Here is a 23,067-nt window from a genome sequence, read left to right as displayed (position 1 = left end):
TCCGGAAAAAAAAAAAAATAAATTCTTACATAATGAATTGATTACACAACAAAAGCAGGAAACTGTCAGTTCTATGTTGCTCCTCAATGCTCAGGAAAAGCGCTGCAGATAAAAATATTAATTTATGGGAAGTTTCAGTTCCTTTCTACTTCTCTATGTATTAGCCTGCCAACCCAACCTTCATCCTCACAGATGATCTACGACAATTTGCCGTGGAATTCTTCTCGTACCAATGAATATCCAGGAGCTGCATTAAGCCAGCAGCACAACCATTTTTATTTTCAAATAGCCCCTCACATTGTATTTAATAAATAACCACACATACCCTCAAGCATCTACTTATGAACAATAAGCAGTCACCACCTAGCCAAGGATAACCCTAAATCCCTACTACTGCGATACTGGAATCTGCTGTGATACTGCTGCTCAGTTGGAGTAATTCCTCCCTCCGCCCTCAAGAACGCGACTCCTACAGTCAGCATTTAAATCAATAACTCGCTATTAGTCAATTTAGGACAATACACTATTAACAATTATTTTTTCTATTTACAGATAAACCAAAAAAACCCAAACCCTTAAGTTCCCCTTCTCCCCCCAAAAGTAGCCAGTAGGCTTCTCAAACATCAAGAAAAATGACCAACTGAACTGCTTGAGGAATTATTCCACCTTTAAGAAGAGCCTGGATCCTCCCCGACAAATACTACTTGCCGCAATAATAATACAAAACAGTCTACATCACGCACAAAGTAAACTTCACAAAGAGAATTAACCAACAGTTGAACCTGGACGGGTGTAGTCAGAATGTGTTACAAAAGCCACGATAACGGCACAGGTGTGCTGATAGCAACAAGAAAGCAAATTAATACGGAGAAAACATAAAGCAACAAGCCACACATTTGAAGAAAAATACAAAGTACCATTAATGGCAGGAAAACAGGAAAAAAACCCACATCAGTAGTATTCTGATTTCAGAGGAGGGATGTAGGAAAAGGAGCGTGCCAATACACGGAAGGAGGTTTTGGACAGACCAGAGAGTACTTAAACATCGCTGTAGTTCGTAGCGAGTATGAACAATACATCTATTTGGTTTGGAGGTGATTTAGCGGACTTTGTGTGAAATGGCATCAGCAGTACGTGACATTAGCCCTCAGCAAGTCATCCCAAAATCTACTTTGAACCTCAGATGAAATTGCTTTTGCAGGGGGCAGGAGTGGGGGGCGGGGAGGGGTGCAGAAGTTGCGTGACAAGCAGAAACAAAAAAGGAAACAAAAACCCCAAGTTATTTTTTGCCTAAAACCCTTGTTTATCCCGCAGAGCTGAAGAGAATGTGATTTGTCAGGGTCCTGTGCAACAACAGAGAACCCACACCGCAATTTAAGTGAAGACCGGGAGTCAAATGAATGTGGGAACGTAGCCTGTGGAAATCAACGCGAAGGCAAACGTTCTTCAGACTTTCAAACAATAAAACATCCGGATCCTAAAATTCTATGTGAGAGAAATTACTGAGTTTATATTTCCCATTTCAGTTTTGCAATTACAAGCTGATCTAATATTATGGTTGCTTAATATAATATTATGAAATACTACTGTAACACATAAACGTCTGTATGCAACCACGTAATTTCATTTCTTTTACAAGAAATTAACCGGTTGGAAAAAAAATTCACAAAAATCTGTCAGTGTTTGACAAACGGCTCCTCTGTAACCGAGACCGTAGACATTTATGAATTCAAGTTACTAACCCTGCAACAGAGAAATATCTGAAGCATTTTGATCTTTTAAGATTAAAGCGTCAGAGTACCGCAGTGCATTTTTCCTGTTTAGTTACCCGGACATTCTGCAGAGACCAACCACAGCTGCAAATGCAGCCGGAAAATCAGCCGTAAGTGGACACTCTTTCAGAGAAAGCCTTTGTCCTGTTGGGAGGGCCGGTTCTGTAACGCCCCCTGTATGCTTCTCTTGGAACACGTACATATGTTCCCATCTGTACATAAGAATATTCAAATAAACCAAATAAGAAGATTCAAATAAACCAAGGCCACTGGATTTCTTGCTGAACTGAATTTCTTACTCATTACGATCTTCAAGAGACAAACACTAAGAAAATAGAAATATAAAATGCAACCCAACTTCAAAACTACATTTAAGTTGCACGGATCACTACTTTTTATACAGCACCAGCAATCAAAATGATAATTCAGTGACAAACAGAATTAGAAATGCAAAGAGTGAAAACAAGAAACTTCCTTTTCATCTAACACATGAAAGTTTTTTCCAGGCAGAGCTCCGAAATCTCCATTTCTAACCAATAAAACCCCCTGACTTTAACAGCACAATTGTTTCTCTAAAACTCTACCTGGAAAAGTATAATAAAAAAATTCTCTTTCAAAGATTTTTCCCTATCCTACTAGAAAAAAAAAAAAAAAAGTAGTCACCAGTAACAGGAATTCCCTGAAGAACTGGGGACACTTTGAAGTTGTTATTACTTTTATTTCACAGACCACCACCTGTCCCTGTAAAGGTGTCAGCTAATGGCACGGCGAGAGCGTGGCACCAGCAGGTGTATTCACCTGCGCTGATTCCAACTGTCAGAGGAGGCGAAAAAAAAAAAAAAAAAAAAAGAGAATGAAAACACAGCAAACATTGTTAAGTACATGAACGTCTAAAAAAGTTTGCTGCCTGACTCAGCAGCTTAAACAACGGTGCCAAAGCCGGTCTCAGCATCCCGCGGTCTGCCGCATCCGCCCCCTGCGCACTGCAGTCGTGTTCTTTGGCTGTACATCGAGCGGAAGCGACACAGAGGAACGAACAGACCCCCCTGCGAGAACACTGGTAATTCAGCGCTTAACGTACAACATACTACTGCTATATTCGAGCGAGAGTAAATTTAACTATCACTGATGTTTCCTCACACGCACAGGCTACAGCTCATAGAACTGAAATCCTACACGTATTCTGTTTCAAAACAAGGATGAAGAGATGTTAATGAGGTACAGCCGCCTTGCGATAATTAAACCCAAACAGTAAATGCTAAAAGCATTTCTAAGTTAAAAAGCAATCGGCACCACTGTTGTTTTTACCCTGTGAAGAGATAATAGATTCACTCCAGTTTATATACTATTACTTGTAGATTCCATCTGAAAGACCAACCTTGAATTCTCTGAAAACGTGAATTATTCCCGATGGAGGCAGTTACAGATGAAAGGACATATTTCAGTGGTAAACTACAAACAGTGAAACGACAGGGAAGCTTTCCTCAATAAGCGCATGCAAAACGTTGTCAGGGTTCACATAGATCGCTTTATTAAAGAACAATTCCGTGGCGTGTAAAAACATGGCATAGTTGGCTTTATTAGCCAGACCACTGAGCTAAGATTCTTTTTCTGTTTACACGGAGGAAGCCATAATTTGGGAAGAAGTTACAGAAACAGAGAAAAGCAGGCTAGCTAGACACCAATGAACTTATAACACAGTTGGACTTAACCCACCCCCCCATGTTATAGACAGGATGCACTCAACTGTACCACTAACTTGCAAACAATCATATTCTGTGTAGGTTTTTTCTGTATTTTGTAGTAAAAGTTTGAGAGTAAAAGAACTGCACTACTACTAACAACCTTTAATATTTTTAAGACAAAACATAAAGTCATTGTTTTTTTAATTCAGAATGGTACGTTTATAAATATTATAATTTAATATACCGTCAAATTAACAATATATTAAAATCATTTACACAAACTAACCCTTTCATTTATGATAACTGACTCAGCATGACAAAGCAACCTACATTATTAAAGCACACGTATTAGTGCGGATGTCTCACGGAGACAAGTTCACGTATAGATGAGCTGACGGTGCAGTAAGTCAGAACTGTAACTTGGCGACTCCCCTGCTCGGGAGCACTCTGCCCTTTCAGCAGGGCCACTCGGCGCTCCCTGAGCGCGCACTAGCCAGCACGCAGCAGCACACGCACACTAGGAAGCCCACCACGGATGTTCCCGGACGCTCTCAAAGAGGAATCCCGGTGGATTCAGCTGCAGCGGTTTGAGACACGGCCACTCGGCTGCCAGCACCGAACCTTCGATGTTCGCAGTCCACAATGCCGTCTTCAAAGTAACAATCATGGGGATTTTATTAATCTATTTGCACTTGACTGCCTGAGTTATCTGAAGACACCACAGCCACGGCAGAAGGGATGTAGGTCGGGCAGGTACAAAACTTACCTGAAACCACTACAGATATATTCAGTAAGAGCTCCTTTGAGTAAAGCTTGTTGTGGCCTACAGTGAACTCTGTGCTATGAGATGCTCTGAAGATCCAGTCACAGAAGTGAATCACCAAATAAATGACTTTGTTGATGAAGTTCAACAGCTGGCCATTAAAGATGGTTATTCTAGTTTGGAGGTTTTTTCCCAGCTTTTAAAGATACCAGCTCAGAACATAAGGCAACAATCATTCTAAGGCACAGTACACAAGCATCTAAACAACCTTATAAATGATACAGTAAGGATGTGCTTTTATTACCCAATTTTATTCAATTAGACAAAGAATAATTAAAGTGTTCATGACAAGACGCTCACTTTACTTGTTCCCCTCTTTTAACTTTTCCTGGCTCAAGTTTAGCAAAGATTCAATCAAATGCAAGCCACTCAGTTAAAAAATGATCAAACGGATCTTCAAATACTTATGGAACAATCCTCAGGACGCTGAAGTTCTATTACAAATGAATCCTGGCGTCGCTCGACACAGGAAGACAACAAGGCAAACCCTAACTGCCATGCTCTCGGTGTGCAACTGCTCTTCTGCAGGGGTAGATGTGCTACAGGAAAGGGCAAGCGCATAGGCTATTAGTGACACCGAAATCACTGTGATTAAGACTCATTACTTAACCTCCACTACAAAAAATGGTGACAGGAGGATTTCCACCTGTCTTCACATCCAGTTAGAGTCAACGCGACACTCCTTGAAGGCTTGTACTACCAGGGATGTTTGGATGTCCTCTCTATTCAAACATATTCTCAGCTGTTGTGAAACAAGTTAGAAAGGTCCACAAGGAGATGCTTCTTATCTCTTAATTAAAGCTTTGACATCTTCTCCACTACTCTTCAACCTCTCTTGCTTGCTTGTCAGCATTTACCTGCAATTTTCTTTTCAAGAGAAAAGAAAACTTGGACTAAATCTTAGAATGACAATTAAATATTCTCAAAATAAGGCTCACGTGTAGACGCAGACCCCCTCCTGCTCCCTGCCCTCTAGTCCAGATTTCTGCCAAATGTGTTTTTAAATGGCACAGTGAAGGTCCGGTTCAATGTTCATCATTTTTGGCTACTTAGTTCTTATGAAAACAGACAGACTAGAAGAGCCATCAGACGCGTGGTCTCTTTGTACACATATAACCACTTGTCCACTTTATGAGCTCTCTTTGAAATTTTTTTTCCAGTGACCAAAGCTCTACTTTCCCCAAAAAGCAGGCGAAACTTGGCATTGCTTGGAAGTAAATCTACAGCAGATAGCTTTTTGTGGTATTTAAAAGCACAGGTTGATTGTCAGGTTTGCGAAAGTTTAAAAATTGAGTTGGGATGTAAGGTAGTGCCTACTAAATTCATGACTTAAGAGGCCTCAGTAGTGAAGCCCATCAATTTCAGCCATTTCACTTCCATGTAGGCTTTTCAGGAGAGATGAATTGCCTATGCTAACTGTGGAAGCGTCAGCACTAACTGTAATTTTTGCAATTATGTTCATTTCCCTCAAACTACATACAGTCAGGATTTTAAACATCGCTCTAGATTATAGTACCAGTCTACAATCATTTAGAAATAACTTCCCAAGATAATTATATTAGGAAGCTACAGACTAAGCTTAGTTGCACTACACGAAGCCATAATAAAGTAGAAGTTATTTGAAACAGTGAAGTAGTGGCTGCACCATCAACATACCTTTGTACTTCTTCACATGATTATGCAACAGTGAAAATGAACAGTCAATTAAAAAAAGTAACACCTGGGGAACCTTAGCACTTTCCTCCTCTAAGTTCACATGTTAAGAGGATAAAAGAAATTAAATGCAATCTACTACTTGCTCAGTTGGCTGACTTAGTAAAGGGCTAGAAACCATGAAGTGAAACTGAGTGAATCCTGGAATTTTATTACAGGCAGCACCTAGGAAAGAAGAAGAAAAAAGGGTATAATTTGCTACATTTAGCATTAGTGTCTTTGTCATTGTACTTTATCATCTAAAGACCCAGTTACTAATTCTACTACAATGGTGTAATTATTCTTTTGCAATCTGTTGAACCCAAGACATCTTGAAAGTAGTTAATTTTTAAGTAAAAATACAGTGCTATTGACTGCTGTAGGGCAATTAATGCCCTTATAATACAATTCAAAGCAGTAACGTAAGTTAGGAAAATCTCTCTCTCTCTTTCAATCCTGATTAACTTAATGAGTTCCTCCAACACTAATCTCTTAAACACAGAACTATGGGAAATAAGAGATCAAAGAACAGCAATAAGCAGTCTAACTAAATAAGCCATGTTGATTAGCAAATTGTATTTCCTAGTGATCTAAGAGTTCACTAATGAGATGCCTGGCACAAAGGCTGATCTTGGATTGCTTTGAAGTCATGTTTAACATTCACATTCTCCCTGCCTTATGCCATATCTAGGGGAAGCATAAGCATTCTTTTGTAAAACCTTCAAATTAATCATACACAGTCCAGGAAAACACATGAAGGTTGTAAATATTTTTGATTTTTACTAAGACTTGCATAAATTTTGTGAAAGTCTAAGACATCAAAATGCAGAGGAAAAATTAAAATCTCTCAAGTCCACCCCAGGACACAGTTGCCCTGCTGACCAGCATTTGATATTACGAATGGCCAGTGTTGCTGCAGTGTTCAAAGAATTAACTTCTGCCAAATAGGTTTTCAAAGGGCAGAGTGAAGGTCCAGTTCAGTGTTTACTATTCATCAACTTCTGCTTTAAAATCCACCTTCAGTTTTGTACTTCCATGACTTAGACAGGGTCAACAAGTTTTGTCTGTTAAGCAAAATACATACCATAACTTCCAGTTGTATTGGCACATATAATAGCACCAAAGAACTTTGGAGCATACTTCTGGATTCTGGAAATCACCTTCTGACAGGCTACTGTTGGGTCTGTTCCCACCCTCATATACTCCACAGCTTGATAACTGAAAAAAACCCAACCCCACACCCAGAAAGTTAGCCATACTCAGGTAATATATCCTAAAATACCACTGAGAAACCTTGATTCCTTTGAATCAGGAAAACACATGATAAATAATCCTTAGCCAAATGTCATATTGGCAATTATTACTCAAGTTCTACATGAAAAGTAGTTAGAAAAAGGACTAAAAGGGACTGCAATAAGTCATCTATGACATCTCTCATTCTAAGGCAGTACCGAGCATGGGATAACTGATCATTTGCAGCAGAAGAGCCTAAGCAACAAGTCAATTCAAGAACCGCAAAGAAGCCGTTAAAGAGTTACTGGATTAATTTTTTGTTGCGTGATTAAGTTTGACATTAAAAGATATTACTAGTTTTCAAAAAAGCCAATGTGAAGTTAATTTTTTGGAAGAAAACTGACCTCCAATGTTACATTACTGATTTCAGTAAGCATTAAAAAACTTTCAGAAAAAAACTAAAGTTTCTGAAAACCTCAAAATTGACACATTTTCTTTATTTCATGATTATGAAGGTACCATGTTTTGATCAAGACTTTGAGCCACTTCCAAATTTTCTGCAAGGCAATTTAAAAAAAATATTCTTACTCTAAATGAAAGAGTAATCAAAATTAACTTCCTTTGTATCTACAGTATCGTTAGACAAATGACTATATGGGCATTGCTTGAGATGAATCAGTTGCATTTCCAAAATGTCCTCAGAGGCAAAAAAATTACTTTCGTTGTCATTTTCTTTCAGAACCTGAAGATTAAAAGATAATGCATAATATAACTCACAAGCAAACAACACTAGATTTTGTTTTGATGAAAGATGCATGTACCAAGACCAACTCTTGTTACACTAAGACTCATCTACAAATAGCATTAACTATAAATGCTATCAAAGTACCATGGAAGAGAACTTTCCTTGCATTTTGAGACTCCCTATTATCTTTGATTTATTCTAACTATCAAATAGGTTCAAGTTATCTGAAGATAACTACCTGAATATAAAGCTGTGTTTCACAGGGGTCTCTTCACTAATCAAAAACTCAGTAAGATGTTACTATCTCAAAGAAGGCAGACAGAAAATATTAGCAGTTTCGCTGTGTATTTGACACTTCCTTCCCTTCTGGCAGGTCAATTCTATTCTTCGTTCTCATGTGGGAATATCTAAATAACATGGAATTAGGAAAGATCTGCATCTACAAGGAACCTGTGATTAACTATCTAGTCCAAGTTGTTTTCTAAAACCCATAGGCGGCAACACAAAATGTTTTAAGCGTTACAGCCAAATCCTTCAGGCTGCTAAACTGTAATGTAAGCTTTTATTGATTAACCTCATAGCGGAGCTCGGCTCGCTACTACTGTTGGTATCCGGTACCTCAGGATAATTCATGAAGTTGTCAACTGCCTTGTATTTGAAGACTGACTTGGAACAGCTTGAAACTCATTAAGGACATTGGTAAATATGCAACAGCTAGTAGGCATTCATAACTGCCACAGTTTCAGAAAAAGCACCTGAGTGCTACGAAGGCCACTGCTATATATTCCTTCAAGCATCAGTGCCCATTATGTTCAGCACCGGCTTCCGTAACTCATTCTTGCTGAGAGCGACCCACAAGAGCGACTGTCAAGACTCAGTCATGAGAACAGCCATATTTTATGCAGGTTTATGCAACCATGACGACAGCACAGCTTCAAATGAACTGCAATCACACAGGATTGTTACAGTGACATCTCCCCACCTTCCCGAGTAATCTGAGACTCGCCCCTCATCCTTTCTACAGTTTATAACACCCATTTCCCAGACAACAAAATACTTCGGAGGGGGAAAAAGCTAATCAGTTCCATTAAAAAGCGTGCAGATGGGGAATATACTCATTACCTGCTGCCTGTTTGCTCACAGCATGGCAGTATTAAGGCATCTGTCATCAAGATATTTAAGAAGTCACTTCTTTTAAGACAGATCATAAGGATGACTTGATTCTCCTACTGTTCTCTCCCCTTCCGCTCCTTTCCTTACTCCCACTTCAGCAGCCAGTAAGTCAGACTGTCTTTTTAATCAATTACTTCATTTGCTGAGTTCACATTTTGCTAGAGAAAGCTAGCAGAGTCTACCCTGAGGACAAACCTGGGTAAGAAGCGCATCATGATGTCACCATCCCCAGTGGCTGCAGCTCCTCCGGCTGTACTATCCGCATAGGATCCCGCTCCAGCTATTGGAGAATCTCCTACACGCCTGTAGTGAACAATGTAAAAATACCAAAAACCGGAAACTATAGAAAACCGTAATTTACTAATCCCAGTGGGATTGCATTAATGTAATAGCTCTTGGCTTGATATTGGCACATTCTTATGAGTTGGGCACACGTTTAACTTTGTCAACCGTACTGCCTCCAGCTGGGTTCACGTTAAACCCACAGGAGAACTGCACAAGTAAAGAGGTCACTCCACTGCGGTCAGAACTCTTTTCTTAAAACTACTAATTAAAGTGATCTGTGATAACCTGACTGACCTGGGGCTTAATCCAGCTCCAATGCCCAAATGTTTGTTATTGTACTGACAGGGCAGTTTGTTACTATACTGTTAGGGCAGTAAGGTTTAGCCAGTGGGTAACAGTAAGCAACTGGGGACATTAGTACATTTAATAACTTGTCCCTAAATCCAGAAGTTGTCCAACTTGGTTGACAGACAAGATTCCTAACTGGGTAGAAAAAAAAATAAATCTCAAAGACAAAATACAAGCCTGGGGCTCTGATTCTACATGCATTTTTTTTGGAGACTGTGCACCTCTCCAAAATGCTTATTCGTCTCTGGTGCCTCACCCTACAAGTTGCCTCAAAACCGGGCCAGTTGTTTGTGTCTCTGTATGTTGAATTAAGCAAGCTGAAAAACAAGCAATCCCTCAAACAAATACAAATCATCTTGCAACTGAATCAGTTTCTCGGCATTAGGATTTATGGCAGTGCCCAGAAATAAGCAAGGCCATTTTGTGATCACTGCAGTCTACAACATATAACCTTTAGATAAGCTTAGCAGGGGAAGTGAGGTGGGAAAAAAAGCTTTTTTGTAAAACTAGAGATACTAACCCTGGAATTTTGTGGACTGCACCGTTAGTAGATGTCCCAGAAGCAACAGTTCCGCTTGCACCGATTACAACCATACCTAAAATTTTCAACAGGGATGAAACATATTCAGGAACGCTCCTGACAAATTTATTAAATTCGCACTATGGTTATCAAACAGAACCACAATACCCAGACTGTTCAAGTTACTGACTTCCTGAAAGAAAGAAAAGTTGTACTCCTAAAAAAAATCATGTTCTTTTTAAAACACATTTGGAAACTTTTTGGATGTATTACAAGAGCTCAAAATGGAATCTAAACCATTGTGTGCCACGCTGTTCAGAGCTGTATGTTACTGCTGCCCGAGAAGCCACTGTCTCCTGATATACACCTGTGTTAACCAGTAGAGAACAAGCACCCAGTGTCACCACATCTTCCACCGGCTACCATCAGAACAACAAAGTTTGGAAATTATCAATAGTGTTTGAGGGAGATTGAAAAAAAAAAGAAGTCAGAAAGATGAGCTTCAATTTGGCAGAAGGTGACATACTGCCTACCAAAATAACAAGAATTACAGGACAGGGAATCAAACGTGTGGATGAGCCTACACCTTGCTAATTCGGTGCTGATAAGGAAGCCACTGCCTCATATCAGAGAAGCTTAGATTGCCACTTGGAACAGGATTTGGGATCAGCTGCTTCTCCATAGAGCAAGACTGCACCTCTTTAAGAGAGGGCAGAGATTGTGGCTGGCATCAAATTCCAGTACAAAATGAGAGGCAAGAAGCAGAACTCAAGGAGCTGAATTGCGGTTCTCTGACCTCACTAAGCAGTACTTCCTTCTCATAGGAAGGCCTCCTGACCAGTAGCAGCTAAAAGTATAGAGGCACTGAGTGTGGCCACTGTTAGCCTCTGCAAAAAGACTGGAAGGGTACCAGTTCCTACCAGCTTCCTAAATACTTTCTGAATGAAGACTCTTCTCAAAATGTGTTTGTAAAGGAGATGTTTCATATATAAAAAAACGGGGTGGGAGAACCTGAGGTACAAATATAAGTGCCATCATTTACTACTAAATAGCTTAGGACTACTTAATGATACATCAATTCCGGAATTATATTTATTTAGCAGATTCCTCTCTCATCCTGACACTCCACAGTTTCTGAGTTTTCTAGCACATACGAAAGACATTAAATTGCAGTAGAGAAAGCTACCTACCAACTTAAGAATTTGGTACGTTGCCTGACTTCTGTAGAATGTTAATTGGTTATTAGTACAGTGGACTAGAAGCAAAGAAGAAAGATTCATGCTTGAAACAACTTTTCAATTCTTGGTATTGCAAATACTGTGAGGCAAAAAGTTCTGAATTGCTAAACCAAGAAAAATCCAGACTAAACCAAGAAGTGCAAGTTTCAAGACTACAAAGCTTAAAGCTTTGAAAGACATGAATCTGTAGCTGTTCCAGTCCTTTGTCTGATCTGCTCATTAATCAGCTTATAGGCTTAGCAATTAACAGTCCTCAATCAGTAAACTCTTAGAAGTTTTTGGGACTACTACTGCTAACCTGTTTTAAGCACAGTAGTTTCTGTAGAAATTTATTGATTTAGTCAAAAGCCAGAATAGAAGAAAAATGAAAGCAAGCTTTATTTTACAAGTTTAAGGACTGTTCAACAAACATTGCTTTTGCCTGGCCTCAGGACTGTTTACTCATTTCTTCCACCACCGCAAAGCCTTTTAAGTTGTCCTGAGCACGCCAGGGGAGGCTTGACCTAAGTTAACCATAATCAAGATAAAAATAATTATTTTTAACCTTGGTCAGTTTTCTAAGCATCCATAGCTGCCCAAGCAACTATGCCAAGGTATCTGAGGGAAAAGCAGTAGAGCAACAAACAAATAGCTAAGGGCAAAAATGAAGCAAGTGGCTGTGCAGCCAGTGCACTGGAAAAACAGAAACAAATCCTACTTTTAGGCTCTCCATCCTCACACATAACTAAAAGAATCTTGAAACCGCTATAAATAGGAAATAATGCCTATATGAAATACTGTTCTTTAAACTCAGTATGATTTAATCTGTAAGGGAGTAAGAAAAAAAAAAAATCAACATCAGAGTTACCAAAAGTTGTTACCAATAGTATCGTGATTATGAACACTTCTTTGTGAGGTGGTCTCTTCTTCTTTATAAGTTACTTTTTCAGGCCGTTTGTATGGTCCACAGGATTTTGAAGAGTCTGGTACCACATTCTGTAATTATTTTGTGATTTGCATGAATAACACATTATGCTTCATTACAGATAAGTTTAAAAAATACTACAATCAATACCTATCATCTACTATACAGTATCAGATGCCCAATACTTAAATTATACAGATGTACTGAAATCCCACAAGTTGAGTCACTTAAAGAATAAAGACTGATTTCTGGTATTATATGGTAAAAAAATTTTCCTACTAGAAAGTTATGTTCTTCAAACTAGAGAGTTTCTTTTGCTCAATTGACAGGTAAAAAAAACCCCAAACCAACAATCAAAACCCCAAACTCATTCTTCAGCAAAATGAAGAAAATTTTCAAGCTAAAAACTCAACCAGATGAACTGAGCTTCTTTTACAAATGACAATAATATCTTGACTAGACAAGTCAGTATACAGTCACGGTACTTTCCCAACTGAAAAACAATTATGTATTGAATAAAAATGGTTCAGCAATGCAGCATTTCATATCCAAGAAACAATGAAGACCATGCACAAACATGTCAATATCTGCAACAGCAATCCCAAAACAAACAAACAAAAAATAATATCACAGCAACAAACCAACCTCACCACAATAGGCAAGTTTAACGGACAGCTGCACTAAGCTGATGCGTTCACAGGCTGCATAAAGCCTAACTATTTAAGGACCTTAATTGCAACTGTAAGATTTTCTTTCAGAAATCTATACATGCATCTTTGAGAAGTCCTTTCCAAATTTAGAGCTAAAAAAAAAATTAATTCCCCCACCAAAATGCTACTGCAGCAAGGTCAAAACCAGCAGGATCTAAGAAATAAGAGCTAGACAGACACTGTTCCAGAGTCTACCAAATGCTTGGTAATTCCAAGTTTGTTCTGTTTAATAAGAAAAAGTTTCTTTTTCCTTCACATGCAAAGCACAACTTCAATATAAGCTGAAAGAAAGAGGCAATGCTGCATTGCTGACCTTCTAAACCCCCCCTTCACCACCACCACCACTGCACCGTACCTTCCAGTAGTTGGGCTGACAGCTTTGATTAAGCCACTTGGAATACACCGAAAGAGAATTCTGGGTAGTTAAATCTTCATATGGAAACCCCATTCTTACAGCAAACAGGGAGGCTTGAAAAGCAAAACAAAACCAAAACCATTAACTTATTCACATTTTAATATACTTCATGATAATGCATTCACGTAATGTTATCTAGAAATCAAGAAATTCTACATTCTCTACAGAGATGAGAAATACGTCTTCTGGGAGCAGTATCAGCCATTACAGTGATGTACAACTGCAGTAACAAACTCTCCCTTCACCAGCAAGATCAAATTTCCTCAATTCACTATAACTACGTTAACACATATAAGTTTTACCATTGAAAGAAAAACAAATTTAACTCTGTTATTCAACTGGACACAAATAACCTGGAGCAAGAGTGGCCTGGGCTCTGTGTGTCACAGAAATATTTAAATAAATATTACAAATAGTAGTATATTTTCCTTTAAAAGCTAGGCTTTTATGAAATGTAAGTAACATAGCGGCACAACATTTGCCACTAAAACACTGATACTTGCAGAAATCAATCCACCAGACACATCATAGCACACTTCTTCCTTGCAGCGTTAAAAGTGATTCCTTCCTTGTTTTGAAAATTAATATAGCATGTGTCAAGGGAGCAAAAGAAATACCAACACAGGCAACGAAAAGAATACTACAGTTCTAAGAATGGCTTTTATAGTAAGGGAAAGGGAAAAGAAAAAAGACCAACTGTTCTTTCATCTTTTAGTTGTAGATACCTTTGACGTTACCTAGTAACAGATACTGTTGCTAGATTCAGAAGCTTGAATTTGTATTACCAATCCTTGATAATAATGTCACTAAAACACACAGCTGAACGGGCTTCTCCAGTCCAAGGATTTAGAAAAGCCTTCAATTATTTCTGGACAGCTTTTCTGGGTTTTTCTTAAAATCTGACACAATTAAAGTTCCTTTGCACTCAGAGGAAAAGAAAACTGACAGCTTCAATTAAACAGATATTTATTTTCCCATTTCTAGAACAAACAGGCAGGGTTTTTGTTGTGTTTTTGGTTTTTTTTTTTTTTTTTTTTTTTTTTTTTGTTAAGGTAAAATTGTGCTTGTGCATGTTTGTCAGTCATTCTTTCATGACTTTTGAAGCCTTGTTTCCACTGCAGGAAGCAGAGTTAGTCATTTTTACTCTCTGAACTTTTTACTTATATTATTGGCCTAAGCATTGCTAGTACAAAAAGGCAAAAGGTCAGGCACATATCAAACTTTACTGTCTGTTGGAGACAAACCTGAAAATTTCTTGGCAGATGATAACCAAAATAATTCATTTTTTCTTCACTTGTAATCATTCTGCACTGAACATCCCTCACCAGACTCAGTTATACATTGGTATACACGGCCTTTATTGCTTATTTTCTAAGATTTGTCCTAAAGAAATTAGGCAACGAATGGAGAAAGCAGATCTTTTCACAGTGCAAGAACTGATCAGCGTGGTTATCCATAGGTGTTCAACAAAAACTACACCACCGGCAAGAAGTAGGATCCAGGGAACCAGAGAACTAGTCAGCCTCACCTTGATCACTGAGAAGATGACAGAACAACTAACCCTGGACACCATTTTCAAGCTCATGAAGGACAAGAAGGTGATTGGGAGTAGTCAGCACGGCTTCATGAAAGGGAAGTCATGCTTGATCAGGCTGCTAACCTTCTGTGATGAAAGAACTGGTTTGGTAGATGAGGAGAGAGCAACTGCTCTAATCTAGATATTGGCTGCCTTGACTTCCACAAGGCTTTTGACACTGTCTCCCATAAGATCCTCAAAGAGAAGTTGATGAAGCATTGGCTGGATGAGCAGACAGTGATGTGGACTGAAAGCTGGCTGAAGGGCTTAGCTCAGAGGGTGATGACTGGCGGTATGAAGTCTATCTGGAGCCAGTAAGTAGTGGTGTACCCCTGGGGTCAATATTGGGTCCAGTAACATTCAGTATCTTCATTAATGATCTGGATGATGGGGCAGAATGTATGTACCCTCAGCAAATTTTGCAGATGATACAAAACTGGGAAGAGTGGCTGAAGCACCAGGGGGTTATGCTGGCATCCAGAGTGATCTTGACAGGCTGGAGAAATGTGCTGGTAAGAACCTCATGCAGTTCAATAAAGACAAGTGGAAAGTCCTGCACCTGGGGTGGAACAATCCAGTGCACCACTGCATGCTGGGGCCACCCAGCGGTAAAGGAGCTTGGCAGAAGACCTGGTTCTGAGGGGCTGAATGTCAAGCAGCAATGTGCCCCTGCAGCAAAGGCAGATAAGAGTGCAAGCTGGGCTCCAGCATTCGAAGCGCTGCCTGTAGGCTGAGGGAGGTGATTCTTCCCCTCTGCTCAGGTGTCCATACTGGGACCAGTACTGTTCAATATCTTCCTCGCTGACACAGACAGTGGGATCAAGTGCACCCTCAGCAGGTCTGCAGATGACACCAAGCTGAGTAGTGCAGTTGACACACCTGAGGGACGAGACGCCACCCAGAAGGACCTGGACAGGCTCAAGAAGTGGACTCATGTTAACCTCATGAGGCTTAACGAGGCCAAGTGCAGGGTCCTGTACCTGGGTTGGGGCAACTTCTGGTATCAGCCCAGGCTGGGGGATGAAGGGACTGAGAGCAGCACTGCCAAGAAGGACTTGGGGGTACCAGTCGATGAAAAGCTGGACATGAGCCAACAATGTGCACTTGCAGCCCAGAAAGCCAACCGCATCCTGGGCTGCATCAAATGCAGCTCAAGGGAGGTGATTCTGCCACTCTACGCCACTCTGGGGAGACCCCACCTGCAGTGCTGCCTCCAGCTCTGGGGCCCTCAGCACAGGAAAGACATGGACCTGTTGGAACGGGTCCAGAGGAGGGCACGAAGATGCTCCAGGGTCCTCTGCTGTGAGGACAGGCTGAGAGACTTGGGGTTGTTCAACCCAGAGAAGGCTCCAGGGAGACCTTTGAGCCCTTTCCAGTACTTAAAGGGGGCTTATAAGAAAGATGGGTACAGACTTTTTAGCAGGGCCTGTTGCAATAGGACACGGGGTAATGGCTTTAAACTAAAAGAGGGGAGATTCAGACTAGATAGAAGGAAGAAATTGATTACGATGATGGTGGTGAAACATTGGAACAAGTTGCCCAGAGAGGTGGTAGATGTTCCATCCCTGGAAACATGCCAGGTCAGGTTGGACAGGGCTCTGCGCAACCTGGTCTAGTTGAAGATGTCCCTGCTCATGGCAAGGGGGCTGGACAGGAAGGCCTTTAAAGGTCCCTTCCAGCCCAAACCATTCTATGATTCTATTCAGCACTGGGGAGGCCACACCTGGAGTGCTGTGTCCAGTTTGAGGCTCCCCAGTGCAAGAGACATAGACATACTTGAGGCAGTCCAGCAAAGAGACACAAAGATGAAGAAGGGACCGGAGCATCTCTCCTATCAGGACAGGCTGAGAGAGCTGGGAGTGTCCAGCCTGGAGAAGAGAAGGCTCAGGGGGATCTCATCAGTGTATAAAAATACCTGGAAGGGAAGGCACAAAGAAGACAGAGCCAGGCCCTTTTCTGTGTGCCCAGCGACAGAACAAGAGGCAATGGGCACAAACCAAAACAGAGAAGGTTCCCTCTGAACAGCAGGACGCACTTCTGCACTCTGTGGGTGAGCGAGTTGCCCAGAGGTTGTCCAGTCTCCCTCCTTAGAGACATTCAATACACATCAGACATGGTCCTGGGCAACCAGCTCTAGGTGACCCTACTTGAGCAGCGGGTTTGAACCAGAAGACCTCAAGTCCCTGCCAACCTCAACCATTCTGTGATTCTGTAATGCATCCTCTTACTTAAGTTCTCTACATAGCAAAGCTTTTAAAATACCTAAACTTCAATTTTGTGAGTCAAAGTAAACAGAACTGTGAAAACTATTCAGTTTTGATGGCACTCTAACAGATTCAATGTTCAGTGTTTTTAACACTGAAAACAAAAATTTCAATGTTACTTTCACTAAAGTTTTACTGCCGGGAACAATGTACTGGTCACACATATAATAATGATCAACTAAACAAAATTAACGCATGCCACAGCTTGCCTCCTCCTCTCTAGTGTCAACCACTTATAGAAAAGAAATTTTAGGAGACAGGTAGACTTTCCTGGATTATATCACTAAATATATTCAAATGAAATTGCAGTTTAGTTGTTGGGGAAAGAATAAGGAATAACCTCAGCAATTTCGCATCTTGAATAAAAAAAGCCTGCAGAGATTATATATATATTAATATGAAAAGGTTTTACTGTTCTAGCTAGCTTTTCTGGTGAAAATGTAAATATTCTTATTCAGAAAGCAAACTTCTGTTTCTCTCACATACCGATTTGAAGATTTAAACATATTCTTCTGAAGCTATAGCTCTATTTTCTCTTTATCAATCTTCACCTGGTAAAGACAACCTTTATCCAAATTCCTATTTCCACAGAAAATACATTCCTTCACAAGAAATTCTATTCTTTCTCAATTTCTCCACTGCTTTGATTCATTAACTAACATTTATCACTATCTCCGATTCTTTTCTCAGATGTATCTTCAGCTTTCCTTTCTTTTGCCACTACTGCTGACAGTCTCTTCTGGAGAAGTTCTCAATGACAGCAAGGACTCAGCATAACAGCCTTGTCCACATGATTCCATTATGCGAAGAGCTCTCTTTTTAGGCTAGAAAATATACTTTAAATCAGCACTTTAATTATTCTGTTTCTTCATCTTCCTTATCTTTTCTGCTCCTTGTACCAATCAAGAGTTAAAAATATTTTGATAACTACCAATGATGGGGACAGGAGTACTATGAGAATTTCTTCCTCCTCTACTTAACACCTGACCAATTTCTTTTTGAGGATCACCTGTGAAATCTCTCTTACCAAAACCTCTTGTAACCCGATCATGGCCAACTGCTTCAATTAAATAGAATCTGCAAACCTATCTCTCTCTTTTCAGACCTGTCAAACAACGTCTTCACCTCCCTCTATTGCGCTTACTCCATCAAAAAACTGCTGTTGCACTTATTTTTCTATCGTTCTGTACACATTAATTCCTTCAAGAATCTTTTATCTTTTCTTATCAGTTTCAAAGCACTTGACTCACCCTTAATGCTCAGATTTCTATTTCCACGCTTATCTCCACATTTCTTTCTGAGCAGGCACATACGTTTTAAAAGTCCTTAACTGTGAGCCAAGTAACCTTCCACTCACTACTTATATACCTTCCTGGAATGTACATCTGTCTTGAAACCATAATTATTCTAACAGCAGCAGCTCATATGTTAAAAGCTCAACTATTCCTCCAGTTTGCTCTTTTGTTGAGCCTAAGAGTAGAGCCTCTAATGTAATTTTTTACATTCAAGTTCTCACTAATATTTTTAAACTAGGAAAGATGGTAATCACACTCAATATATATTAAAATAGTAAAATGTAACTGTAGTGTCTATTAATTCTGTTATTCCTTAGAAAAGTTACTCCATGGTTTTAAATGAAATGTTTACATCTAACAGCTTCTATAGTGTCTTATATCGGACCATCTTTGATACTTTTGATATCGGTGATATTAGCAAAGCCTTGGGATTACAAGTTAATATTTGCAATGAAACTGGTGGCAAGATCCTAAAATTGTATTTTTCTTTTCCTGTCCAAATAATGGACTAAAACCTAATTCATACACACATAATAAGAGAGTAAACACTTCTAAATTATTTGACTAGATTAATTTGATTGTCAGGGAATCATACCACCTATATTACCAACATTAATATATAGCAATGTTAACAGGAAGTGTTTTAAGAAGAGGGTATGACTTGGAAACAGTTAAAGGAATAATTACCTGACTCTCCCACTAATAATGTATGCTTAGTGTATTCAATGACCTTTCGCGCTACGCCAATTGCATTTTTTACACGCCTGAGATCCGCAACTGCCCCAACTTCCATTGTGTTGCTGGAAACAAGAAATATTTAAAACTTATTAAAAACACAAGAATAATTGTACATTTTTTTATTAGCCAAAAGCTGTTCTCATCTAAATTAGAAAGCTTGCACCTTTAACATATTGCTTAAATTGTTCTATGTCATAGACAGATGGCATCACACTAGTAGGGAAAAGCTTCATACACATCTTGTTTCTTTCACAGGCATGGGGGTGTTGCTCAAGTAACAATAACTCCATTCACAGTAATATTTTCAGTAGAGTAACTATTTTGTTACATAAACTCATAACATGAACCGCACACTTGCAATTACTTTTTAATCAGGACAGCTTTAAGCAGTAAACAAAGTACAGAAGACAATTGCTCCTGAAGTGAAATATCTATGGAATGAATGTAAAGGGAAAGCTTACAATGCTACAAACTATCCGCTTTGCAATTACTGTATCTAGAGCTGGATTACTGCACTACAGGTAAAGATTCAATAACAAACATGCTTAGGTACTCTGCCACCAATTAGATAAGCCTTTTTTCTAGTTCCACAAGTTAGCCTACAATTTGTCCCATAGTCAGCCCTAAACCAACAAGATCTCTGTATCAACCCTTACATTGAAGTGTGCTAAAATCACAGGGATCACTCTTTTCTCCATGTAGTTTTCTTACCCATCCATAATCATTGCGTCCAGTGTCGTTTCTCCACTTTCATCTGGACTTCCTCCGTATCCCACACTCCCATCACACTGGTCAATCTCACACTGGCCACAGCCTCTCTCAACCGCATCCAGCTCAGAACCTCCCAACTGTAATACTCTCCAAGCTGTAACCAATACAAATAATTGTCACAAGTGAAAAAAAGTCTCCACTACTGCTTTAAAGAATGTTTTAAAGATGGACATGATGAAGATGCACTATATAAGGGGATAAAAATTAAGCTAATAGGTGAAAGAAAGTAAAAATATAAACATATTCAAAAGAATGTAAAGCATTACTTTTCTAAATACTGTTCTTGCATATCTGATTAGTGTTTCTGATTGAGAAATTAAGCTTGCTTTCTGACTGGAAAGGTGTTACTAACAATCATCAGAACTTCCATACATTAAATAACCAACCATTACTTTGTCACTGTTTATTTAAAGCCTCTTGGGGGTGGAAGCAAAACTTTCAAAAAAAAGAAGGTTGTAACAAGCAGCCAAAAAGCTTCACATGAGAATATTAAGTGTCGAGCTGCAGAATAAAGAGATCTAAACCACGCAGTGATCTAAACCTACAACAGTAACTATGTAAGAACAAAAAGAAAGTGGAAACGATATACAAGAAACTAGTCTCCCCATTCTTCTGCTCAACCCTTAGTCTCCTATTCTTTAGGACCTAGCTCATGATGCAGTTTCGTAAGACGTTACAGACGCGCCCAATGACAAATAAACGGGGCCCGAAGGCTTCGCACGTGTGACGTTTCACAAGGCTGGACCTCAGGCAAGATTTTCCGAGCTGCCTGAGCTTGCTGCCATTGATGGCTGCGATCCTGCTCCCTCCACCCTGTGCTGGCTCTGGCGCTCCGTGCCATACCAGACCCAGCCCAGGGCAGCCGCAGCAGCCTACAGCCCGGCTCTTTTTGGCAGAACTAAACTGTTGCACCATCTGAACCATCTTGAGAACCCTCCCCTTCACAGACGCTACGTGCCAACTGCACGAAACCACCTGCACCAAGGGAAAAGCAAGGCTTAACACCTAGCATCCAACTCCACATACGCTTGTCTTTATTATAAACTTCAGCACGAGTACCGCTCCAAATCCCATTCCTTTTGCTGCTGCGAGGAGCCTTAACACAAGCTTTCAAGAGCTGCAAACCAAGGGCCGTGCGGTTTTCACGACCGCATTTCACCTCTGACCTACCCAAGGCTTTACAGGCAACCCATTTCACCAGCAAAGCGTCTGTCATACTGGGTTATTTACAGCCCAGCTGTGGTAAAACAGCCTGGTAGTCTTTTAAAACCAGTATTCACGGCTAATTCACACTGCCGCCAGCAAACCCGCTCTGTCAATAAGACAGCACAAAACAACAAAGAGCTCCAAAGATGTAATATTCACAACTACCTAAATCTTTGGAGGCAAGAACGGCTCTCACGAGGGCACCGTTAAAAACAAGCCACAAGCCTGCCCATCGCGTAATTAGCAGAGGGACGTTTCTCATCTGACCGCTGAGGGGAGCAGGGGGCAGCCCGGAGCCGTTAAACTGCAGCAGCCTCACAGCCCGCTGCTTCTTGCCGCACGGCCAGGCCTAAGAGCCTTGTTTTGTTTTTAAACCACCAGCCCGAGACCCGCCAGCCCCTCAGGAGAAGGAGGAGGAGCACCCAGCGGCCCTGCCCCACCCGCTCCCCCGCCGGGGCACCTGTCTCTGCCGCCTTCCTAAACGCCCAGGTGTTGATGACTACGGGCAGGGAGACGGCTGAGGCGGCGGCGCCCGGCAGCTGCAACGCGGCGAGCAAGAGGGGAACGACCACCATAACCACCGCGGCCCGCCGCCGGCGCCTGCCGCCGCCTCCCGCCGCCGCCGCCATCTCGGCGCCCAGCCCGAGCAGTGCGCATGCGCGGGAGGCCCAGAGCGGCGGAGCGATACGGCCGCTGGCGGTGGTGGGGCGCGGCGGAGGGCGCTGTCTGCCGCGGAGGGAGTGATGCGGTCGGCCGTGTCCACAGGTACTCCCCACAGGCGTGAGGCTGTCGGTGGCTTCCTGAGGGAGAGGTGAATGTGTGGTGAGGGATAGCCCAGATGCTTCCCGGCCCCGGCCTCGGAGCAGGTTAAAATACAGTTTATGCTTATTGTATGCCTGGGCGGCAGGGCTGTGGGGTGAGGGCTGGCAACATAAAGCGTGTTCAGGAGCAATTTCTGTGTCTGCTCGTGAGGGTCACACGTAGCATCTTTACCTGCCGCCTTGTCAACATGTATATGTCAAAAGTGTCTTCCCAGCGCAGGGAGGTGTCTGTGAAGGGTGCATTTTGGGATCTGCTGCAGCAAATCGTTCATGGAAGAGTTAGTGAAAAGCCCGGCGTTATATACATCATAAATAATTTCTTAATTCTGCCCCTGTTCAAGCAGCTGCTGGTCATCAACCAGCTCTTATTTCTGAACAACATGACAAATGGTGGCTTCTGCTTCCACCAGAGGAAGTAGATATAAAATACACTCTTTTTTTTTTTTACACTTTTTTTTTTTTGTTTTGTTTTCCAGCTCATTTTCATTACGCCTTTTCAATATATGATGGGCCAAACTCAGGTACACTTTACCGTCAATGTCACTGGTTTTGTATTTGTAGGAGGAGGAGGCAGTTGGACCTCCCATGTGACAAGCCCAAGCTTGTAGGCATGCATAAATTGTAAGCGGAGCATAAATTGTAAGTGTGCCCAAGCTGTTTTAAAAAGCCTGGAGCAGTATTATTTTTATGATAACAAAATGATCTGCGGACTTTGGAATGAAATGGTTGTCACAAAAGAAACGTATTATCCGTCATTACAGAAGTCACAAAATAATAAAATACAGTATTTGGTTTGATTTTAGTAATAGTACGCCCTTGGTTCTGAAAAGCAAAGCTGCAAGTAGTCTAGAGA

The 23,067-nt window shown here is 40.8% G+C and overlaps 1 protein-coding gene across 1 annotated transcript; it reads right to left on the bottom strand.

Annotated features, from left to right (window-relative positions):
* Positions 1–5,561: 5,561 nt before the first annotated feature.
* On the bottom strand, positions 5,562–22,020 carry AGA (aspartylglucosaminidase). The gene is made up of 9 exons (XM_082482313.1): positions 21,854–22,020; positions 20,128–20,281; positions 19,366–19,478; positions 13,484–13,596; positions 12,375–12,489; positions 10,277–10,352; positions 9,319–9,426; positions 7,057–7,190; positions 5,562–6,158 (listed from the first exon to the last, which is right to left on the bottom strand). The coding sequence occupies exons 1-9, from the start codon at positions 21,966–21,968 to the stop codon at positions 6,058–6,060; spliced, it is 1,029 nt and encodes a 342-aa protein (XP_082338439.1). The 5' UTR covers positions 21,969–22,020; the 3' UTR covers positions 5,562–6,057.
* Between the last annotated feature and the right edge of the window lie 1,047 nt (positions 22,021–23,067).

This window comes from Vanellus vanellus, assembly GCF_965231255.1.
Source record: "Vanellus vanellus genome assembly, chromosome: 4".
Lineage (NCBI taxonomy): Eukaryota > Metazoa > Chordata > Aves > Charadriiformes > Charadriidae > Vanellus > Vanellus vanellus.
Note: the sequence above shows the minus strand (reverse complement) of the source record. Positions and strands in the feature narration are given on the sequence as shown.